Source organism: Crocuta crocuta, unplaced genomic scaffold (assembly GCF_008692635.1).
Source record: "Crocuta crocuta isolate KB4526 unplaced genomic scaffold, BGI_CrCroc_1.0 scaffold866, whole genome shotgun sequence".
NCBI lineage: Eukaryota > Metazoa > Chordata > Mammalia > Carnivora > Hyaenidae > Crocuta > Crocuta crocuta.
This window is the reverse complement of record NW_027531900.1, coordinates 784,906-794,042: the sequence shown is the minus strand read 5'-3', so window position 1 is coordinate 794,042 and position 9,137 is coordinate 784,906. Positions and strand designations below refer to the sequence as shown.

At 60.6% G+C, this 9,137-nt stretch overlaps 1 protein-coding gene and 1 long non-coding RNA gene across 3 annotated transcripts in view; one reads left to right on the top strand and one right to left on the bottom strand.

The window, feature by feature from the left end:
- Positions 1-1,722, bottom strand: part of SUSD3 (sushi domain containing 3) — a 16,646-nt gene extending 14,924 nt beyond the window's left edge. Inside the window, exon 1 of the mRNA XM_077773957.1 lies at positions 1,589-1,722. Within this exon, the coding sequence (XP_077630083.1) occupies positions 1,589-1,685 (97 nt within the window). The 5' untranslated portion in view covers positions 1,686-1,722. The remainder of the gene's footprint in view (positions 1-1,588) is intronic.
- On the top strand, positions 11-2,549 carry LOC144239784 (uncharacterized). Of its 2 annotated transcripts, XR_013337482.1 has the most exons (5): positions 11-102; positions 465-623; positions 773-825; positions 1,575-1,642; positions 2,221-2,549. It is a non-coding gene; the product is annotated as an uncharacterized LOC144239784 (long non-coding RNA). The 2 variants fall into 2 exon arrangements; XR_013337481.1 differs by having other exon boundaries at positions 465-825.
- Positions 2,550-9,137: the final 6,588 nt, after the last annotated feature.

The following is a 9,137-nucleotide window of genomic DNA, read 5'->3' as shown; positions in this document are numbered from 1 at the left end:
TGCAGGAAGTCTGGCTCCAGGGCTCTGCTCTGGCTTTGCCCTCGGCCCCCGCCCCTCTGAACACCCCGGTTCCCCGGGCCAGGTGTCCTCTGCGAGCCGCACGTATGAACCCCATCTGTGTCCCTGCGGGCCAGGCCCTCTGCGCCGGGCGTGGGTGCTGCAGGTCTTCTCTGAGGAGCCCCGCATGGTGGGGGCAGATTCAGACCCCTGGGGTCCGGCTGTGCTCACGAACGCGGCACCTGCTCCCTGCTGGCTCGGCCCCCCGCCGTCCCTTCAGCCCAACTCCCCGAGTCCAGCTAAGCCCGGAGCGGCAGCCCACCCCTTCTTCTCCCTCTAACCCCACCCGGCTCAGGCTCAGTGTCCTGGCCTGGCCATTGCCCAGGGGGCTCTCAGACCACTGACATCCCAGCAGAGGCGGCTCTGGGTGGTTCAGGGCTGCTCCTGAGCAGGCTTGTCTCCTGCAGAGCTGAAGGAAATGATCTTGGAAGAAAGAACAGCAGATGCAAAGGTCCTGAGGTGGAATACTTGGGAAGCTTGAGAAACCCCCAGAAGTTGCTGGTTCACGAAGCCTGAGAAGGTGGACAGGACTGGCTCTGGAGGGCCTGGCGGGTGGCAGCAAAGAGGTGAGTGTTCTCCTGGGACCACAGAGCAGGGTCCCAGCAGGGCAGCCCATCCCCCCTCTGCTTTCAGAGCCCAGTAGTATAAGTGAGGGGCCCTCCCCTCTCCTGGGCCTGGGTTGCTGTCACCTCATAATACCTGGTCCCTGCTTCAGACCTGTGGACCACGCGTGATGAGTTTCTTCAGTTCCTCTGACCGGGAAGCCAGGTGAGTCCACAGGGCCCACTGTGATCCCTGCTCCCTCCAGACCACACAGGACTGGAGCCCCAGAATTCCCTGCCAGGTGCCCCCAGCCCATCTCCAGGGCTTGCACACAGGGCTAACCCTTGTCTCTGCTTGTGGGTGGAAGGGGAGGTGGGTGGGCTGACCCAGGCCTCCAGGAGCACCAAATGCCAGATTGAGCCTGGCCACTTAGGGTGTGTATATTCCGGAAGTGCTGTAACAAGGTGCCACAGGCTGCTTAGAACCACACACATGTTGTCTCGGGGCCTGAGATCAGGTGTCAGCAGACACGCCCCCCCCAAAGGCCCCAGGGAGGATCTAGTCCAGGCCTCTCTCCAGCTTCCTGTACTTCCTGTCCGTCCCTTTGTACGTTTCTGTCTCTGCCCAAATTTACCCTTTCTATGGGGACACTAGTCTTACTGGATTAGAGGCAGCCCTTCTGACCTCGCTTTAACTTGGTTACCTGTAGAAAGGTACTGCCCCCCAAAACAGCATGTTTTGAGGTCCTGGGGTTAGGACTCCAGCACTTGAATTGGGGTGCGTGGGGGGCGGGGCACAGGTCAGCCCCTAACAGATGGCATCGAGGGTGGGGACACAACTGTTTTGCTGGTCTGCAGCTGGGTAGTGTGTTCTGGGGGTTCGAGCATGTGGTGCTGGCCCCCTGTACTGTTAGGCAGCTGGGGTGGCCCAAGACCTCTGCCACATCCCGTGGGAAACCGTGTCCCCTATCACAGCTCCGAACACCCACCTGCCACCAAAGCCGTCTCAGAAGCAGCAGGAGGCACTGGGATCGGTTCTCGAGGTGGGTCCACGGCCGATATGGGCCACGTGCTGAGCTGCCCCATGCATCCACGTTTTCTGGGAGAGCCCAGCAACACTGTGTGTGGGGGGGAAACTGAGGCCCACGCGGGGAAGGCACTTGGCCCACCTCAGATGACAGACTGCGTGGCCACCCCCTGCCCCAGCACCTTGTCCCCTCATCCATGGCAGGGACCGTGACTCTGACAGGCCCCCACCCCCATGCCGTGAGGCTTAGTGTTCTCATCGGGGGTCAGAGAAGGTTCTGCCACCATCCGGAGATCAGGAGGCCCTGCCGTGATCAAGGCTGGAGCTGAACCGCCAAGCTGGGCCCCGCAGGCCCCGCCCCTCCCCACCTGCCCCTGGCTCTCCCAGCGGCCCGGGGTGCAGCCTCTCTGCCTCCTGGCCCAGACTAGGAGCAGCGCCTGGACTATGCCAGGGTCTCTGGCCCTCAGGCCTCACCCCCTCCTCCAGGGAGCCCTCCCCACTTACCTGCGAATGGGCCCTGCAGCGACCTCAAAGCCTGTGCTGAATCTCAAACAGAGATGACTGTGGCCACCCCCCCACCCCACCCCCGTGCAGGTGTGAGGGGCCAGGAAGGAACTTGTGGGCGGCTGTTGGGGAGGCAACAAGAGCCGACACAGACGCCTGGGGAGCTGACTGGAGCCATGGCCTCTGCGCTTGGGGTCTGGCCCGCACCACCTGCGTCTCGGTCTACAACGGGGACCAGGCAGGACGCTGGAACATTTGTTGAATGAATGGACTGGTGGACAGGAAGCAGGGCAGGCAGCCAGGGGAGAGGGTCTGAGGCCCTGGTCTCCGTGTTCTGCTCTATAAAATGGGCTCACAACTGTGTGGCCAGAGAGGTCAAGGGGGTGGGGAGGGTCTCCCCTGGGGGGTCTCCTCTTCCTGAAAGGCTCCTAGGGGAGCCTTCCTCAGCCCTCAGTTTGACCTATGTGGTGTCCGTGGGCCCTGGTGGTCTGGGGAGGGGGTGCTGCCCAGAAGTCTGGATGGCAGCAGGCGTGGCTACTGGTGTGTTTCCCTCACATCGGATAACCGTAGAAATATAAAATGTTATTTGTTTTCTTTAAATATTCTTTAAAAATTTTATTATTTATTTTGAGAGAGACAGACGTGGGGAGGGGCAGAGAGGGAGGGAGGGAGAGAGAGAGAATCCCAATCAGGCTCCATGCTGTCAGCACAGAGCTCTACGAGGGGCTTGATCCCACAAACTGTGAGATTAAGACCTGAACCGAAATCAGGAGTCAGATGCTTAACCGGTGCTCCTAAATATATATATTCTTAAGTTTATTTAGGTGAAACCTACACCCAGTGTGGGGCTTGAACTCAGAACTGTGAGATCAGAAGTCACATGCTCTTCAGACTGAGCCAGGCAGGCACCCTTTCTTTAAATATTATTGATTTTTTGTTTGTTTGTTTCTAGTCAATAGAAACATGAGATTTTCATTCTAAAAATCTCTTACCATCTCTTACCACGGACAAGTCTAGAAAGTTCCATTGCAAGATGGTTAAGAGTCAGGGAAGCAGTGTGGCCTCAATGGGTTTGGCCTCTTTTTTTTTTTAATTAAAAGCAGTTTTCAAAACTGTAACCTGAGTTTGAAGCTCCAGTGAGCTGAATGTTGGGGAGAAAATAATTTTCCCCAAAATGTCTTCCGCCGGGCCATGGGGTGCTCTCTTCGCACACTGGCCGTTCAGCCGCCCCACGGGAAGGCGGGGGCTGGTCCCTGCCAGGCCCCGGCTGACGGCTGGGCTCTCCACCCTGGCCAGCCGCCTGCACCAGCCAGCTTGCCTGGGCCTTCGGGAGGGAGCTGGGGGGAGTCACCCCAGGCGACACTGAGCTGCTGCCCGCAGGTTTAGAGTGACGCTTGGAGACTTGCAGCAAGGCTCCTGGGGGGTGGGGCGCAGAGACAGGCCTGGGGCCACACACTTCCCTGGAGGCCGCAAGCAGGTGACGGATCAGCAGCCCCTCCTGTAGGCCAGGCCTGCGCCAGAGCCAGGACTCAAGGGAGGCACACAGCCTGATGGGCTGACCGCCCCCCCGCCCCCCCCCCCCGGCCACACTGCAGGTCATCACTTCTTGCCTCCTGTGTCTTCTTTGTGCTGAAGTTTCTACAATAACATGAATCCATTCTCTAGTCAGAAAACAGGAAACTGGTGAAACTTTTAAGGATTATAAATGATTGCACACATTCACAGGACAGTCTGGACTCCACTGTGAAAAGACATGTGATAATCCCTCGTTTGCAGATGGGGAAACTGAGGCATGGAGAAGGGGACTGTCCCATGCAAGGCCACTCACCAGGATAAGAGGATTCGGGGCCTGCCGGTGGGGGCGGGGGGTGGAGGCTTGTCTTCACAGCCCCCAGGGCTCAGGCAAGCTGAGCAGTAGCAAATGCACAGGAGGGTCAAGGGCAATCCCGGGGCTTAGTGCTCATGAGCTGGTTAAGCTTCTTTGAAGCCTGCACCTGCCCAGTGAGGCCCCTGTCACCGGAGAAGTGTGAGAGCCTGCCCCTCACGCTCCACAGGCCCAGTGCCCAGTGGCCCCCGCCAGTCCCCCTCGTCACACTGGGGTTGGCCTTGGGCAAGCCCTGCCCCTCTCTGGGCTCCAGTCTGGCCCCCAGCTCCCCCAAGCCACGCCTGCAGACGCGCCTCGGAGGCCCAGGCTTGGGGCCGGTTCCCAGGCTGGGGAGGCATTGCTGGGGCCCCCTGTAGAGCCAGGGAAGCTGGCGAAGGCCATCCAGATGGACAAATCAGAAAGCCCTGGCCCCTGGCAGGTGCGGAGAGGGCTCTCATTTCACAGATGGGGACACAGCCTGGAGGGAGCGGTCTCCTCTGGCGACACAGCTCATCCCAGACTTTTGCTCCAAGGCCCAGATGCTGGGGCCGGACTCTCCAGCTCTTTGTGCCTCTGTTTTTCCACCTGCAGAATGGGTGTGCTAGATGTGCAGCCACAGTCAGGGCTGGTAGAAGGGTTTCATGCCACACTGGAGAAGCCAGTGTGCTGGACGGCAGGGTTGGGGGGGGTTCCTCTGAGCCCCCAGGCTGCACACGTGCCCTTGCCCCAGCACTCTCTGTGCAGATGATGATGCTTTCCAGCAACCATCTTGAGCGCCTTGCTGTTTTCATTTTATGGGTGAGAAACTGAGGCTCAGGCCTGTAACTCACACATTTTGCTAAGTGGCTGCCCCAGGCGGCTATAAGAGACAGAAACCCGGTGTCAGCCCAGGGGCAATGGTCATGAGTTCTGAAAGGCCCTTGGGGCTCCAGGTCCCCGGGCAGAGGGGCCACCCTTCCAGTGTCGCACACTGCTTCCCAGGGACATGCTGGGCCAGGAGCTCACTCGTCCCTGGGCCAATTGCTGCAGCGAGGTGGAGGCATGCCACGGGCCTGGCCACGGCAGGGGCTCCTGGGACGCCCTGCTGCCTGCCAGTGGTAATGCTCACGACAGCGACCGTTTCTGCTCGTGGACCTGCGCCCAGGCCCAGCTGCAGAGGGCGCGCCTGGGCTGCTTGGGCTCCCACACAGCAGAGTGCTGGCTCCCAGGAGCCTGTGTCCCGGAACACAGGGAGTGGAAGCTGTCCCTTTCTGCAAGTGTGGCCTGGAACCTCACTTGTGTTCTATTCTGGTCATCAAGCGGCCATGGAGCTCAGGTTTGAGAAGTGGAGACAGACCTCACCTCTCCGTGGTACGATCCTCAGTGAACTTGAGAGCCACCTGAGGCCCAGGCACTAGGCCAGCTTGTCCCAAACGAACTCTCTCCAAATCAGACTCAGACCCCAGATGTGGGCATGACACCGCTGAGTTCCAAGGGACACAGACACTCATGAGCCGACCTGGGGCTCTGGAGGGCTGGGTGTTAGCGCTGGAGGGGATGCAGGCCATGTTGTATTCCAGGTGCTCATCCATATTTTCTAGACTGTTCAGAGGAATGTGTACTTTGTCCATCTAGCCACAGGCTGGAGTGAGGCCGGCTGAGGGCATGTGGATACAGGCAGCCACCAGAGATGAGGTTCTCTCTTAACTCGGCCACGGGAACACACATGCATTCCCGACAGTGGCCCCTCTCGGCCTCGGGGGGTCCAGGCTCACGGTGCCTGGGTCTTGCTGCACTCTTTTCTCGCTTGTCCCCTGTACCCCCCTGCTCCTGAGACCCTTGGAGGCCACCTCGTTCCTAGCTCCTCTGTGAGGCTCACAGAGGCCAGCGGAGAGGCCGAGGCCCTGACGGTGAGCACAGGCTGGCTCTCAGTGTGGCTACGTGCTCAGTGGGGCCTTTGCACAGTGGACAACTCACTCAGCTGAGCACAGCGATCCTTTGTGGGAAGCGTGCTGCAGGCTTCAGAGGGCTGGAGTCTCCCAGGTCCTGCAGAGGGTGGCCACCACCTCAGCTCTGCACGCCGGACTCAAAGGGATAACGAGGCTGAATGGTAGCTGCTCAGCCCTTTCTTGCCTTCCACGTCCTCTTACCCAGTCACGGAGTGCCGCCCGGGCTCCTCTGGCTGCCGGCCTCCCTGATCCCCCGGGTCTCCAGGGCCCGGGAGTGAAGACTCTTACCCAGCCCTATGGCTCTGCTGGTGTTTCCATCCAAGTGCTAAGCAGGCCCAACCCTGCTTAGCTTCCGAGATCAGATGAGATCAGGCACGTTCAGGGTGGTACGGCCGTAGACTCTGCTGGGGTTTCCATGTTCAGGACCAGTACCACCTCCTCCAAGAAGGCCTCCCTATTTCCCTGGGCTGGGCTGAGGAAGTCATGATCAGACAGATTCTACCGGAGTGTAGGGACCACAGGTGGCTCATCTCTGTGGCCCCACCCCCAGCACGGGCCAGGCACAGGGCAGCTGTCACCAGCAGTTTGCAGAGTCCACGAACGAGAGCTGGTTCAGGTGGGTAATGCTGGTACGCACACTCCCCCCGCTATTCGTTCTCTCTGCTCACCAGGCGGAGCTGTGGCCCAGATCGTCAGTGACCTTGGCATTTGGCATCAGCAACCTTGAACTCAGACCCTGCTGCTGTGGTGCTTCGGGCAGGTCGTGTGTGGCAGGTGCTCCCTGTGCACCTCCGCCCATGTCTTCTCAGCCAAGCCCCTCAGGGCCCAAGGCTCTCCCCTGAGGCTCCTCCTGATGATCTGTCATGTTCTGTGACCTGAGGCTTTGACAGGGCCATGCTGATCCTGGAGGGCCCCCCCCCCCAGTGCCTGGAGATGGTAGAGGATGCCCCGGGGCTGCCGTCACATGACCCACGGCCACTTCCTTGCTCCCTGGGGCCGCCCACTTGCCCTAGTCACCGCAGGCCAGGCTTCAGACCACCCCCGAAATTACCCGAACCACCAATCTGAAGCCCAGCAGCACAAGCTGCAGAGACCTGATGCTTCTTCCTCACAAACTGAGCTGGGCTCCTGGGCCCCACACAGGTGTTCACGCTGCCAGGCGAGGCTCCACAGCCCTCACCTGGTGACCCCAGCGCTGCCCCTGCGTCAGGCTCAGGGGTCACAGCCCCAGTCTCTCCAGCAGCACCTCGGGTCTCTTCAGACCACACTCTCTGAACAGGGCATTTCCTGATTCAACAAGCTGGCAGGTTCCCTTCTGCCCAACGCCCCCTCCCCAATTTGTCCTCAGCTAATACCCGACTTCGGCCTAGACAGTCCCTACTTTCCACTTGAGGCAAGGGTGGCCTCCCCTCCCTCCCCAGGGGTGCCTTCCTCACCCCCATTTCTACCGGGAATGCGCCCCACACTCCTGTCCCCAGCTCCACAGCCACTGTTTTAGGTGTTACAGTCGCACAGTCCTGTATCTCACAGAACCTGTGTTTGTTTGCTGGAGCTGCTGTATTACAGGAATTAAAACAACAGAAATTTACTGTCGTGGTTCTGGAGGCAGGGAGTCTGGGGTTAGGGTGAGGGCAAGGCCACACCCCCCCTGGAAGGGCAGGAGACCTTCTGGGAATGTCCTCTCCTCTTCTGACAAAGACCCACTCATGGGGTCGGGGCCCTGCTCTGTGCTTAACCAGCTCCATCTACAAAGACCTTATTGCAAATAATGCAACCTTTTGAGGCTCCAGGTGGATGAGAACTTGGAGGTAACAAACACCATTCAACCCGAGACACCTGTGTTGGCTTCCTTCCCTTCTCCATCTCGTTCTCCACCCACCACAGCGCTTCCTAGGTGGCCTCCCCAATGAATTCCTCACATTCAATCCACATAGCAGGGTCTGCTACGGAGAATACTTGAGACCCAGCCCTTGCGCCGAGCTCCCGGGACCTCCCGTGCTGAGCCCTGGCGCACCCCAGTGTGGGGGAGGACGGCGGCCCCTTCCTCCCAGGTTCGGAGGGCACCGGGGAGACTGCTGCAGGCTCTGGGCTGAGGGCCGTACGCACTCCCTGCTCTGGGGAGTGGGGTTCTTGGGGATGACCCCAGATGGGCTGCTCAGTTATCAGTCGTCTGGTGCCCCCTTGGGGGCAGATATTGTGTTTTGGGGGCATTACTTGCCTCGGTTATGATAAGGCACAGGGAGGCGGGGGCCCTGCAGGAGATGGGGACACGTGTCAGAGCAGGCAGAGCCAGCCTTGGCAGGAAGGGGACGGACGGCCTTGTCCCCCTCAGGGTACTGCCGGTGCGGGGAGGCACCTTGGAGGCTGCAGGCTGGTCCCTGCAGACGGCGGCTGCGGGGTGAGGCAGGCAGCGGGGGGCAGGAAACCTCAGTGCCCGCGCCGCATCTCCCACAGCTGCTTCAGGGGAGGTCGGAGATGGCTCTGTTCCCCAGTCCCGGGTTGGGCCCCCGGAGGCCCGCCCTTCCTGTTGCAGGAGGGCCCTCTGGCCCCCTCACCCCCAAGACCGGGCTACCTGGGACCAACCAGGAGTGCGGCACACAGCTCCCCAGGAGGCCGTAGGCTGGGGGGCTGCGCTTTGCACCTGTAAGCAGGCACCACACCCAGGAGTCCACGGAGCCGGCAAGGCCCGGCCTGGCCTGGCAGTCCTAGGAGCCAGCAGGGTGGAGGAGGCCCTGACCATGCTCACCTCTGAGCTCTGCGTTTCTCCCTCTTAAAGGGGGAGCCCTGGTGGGCGTGAGGGTGTTTGGCCAGGGAGCAGCTCCGCGTCTCCTTACAGCTGGGGCTTAGGGAACACAGAACCCCTCAGGGACCACCCGGGGCCCTGCCAGGAGCCCCCTGGCACCCCTCAGGCTCCCCTGGGGACCACTTGGAGCCCCTCAGGGCTCAGAGCTGCACCACGTGGGGAAAGACGGAGTGCTGAGAGGACAGGTGGGTACGCCTGGCCCGAACACCGCGCGGGCGGCCCACGTGGACTTGCACCTGGGCACACAGACCTCCTTCCTTGGTGCACCAGGTGGCTGGGTAGGAACCAGGACGCCGAAGGGCTAGAATCCCATTGGGGGAGGGCGTGAAGTCCTCAGATGCTGCTCTGGGGGGGCTTCACGACGCTTTCCTCATGTCAGACATTGGAGGTGACATCGGCTGGCCCAGCCCAC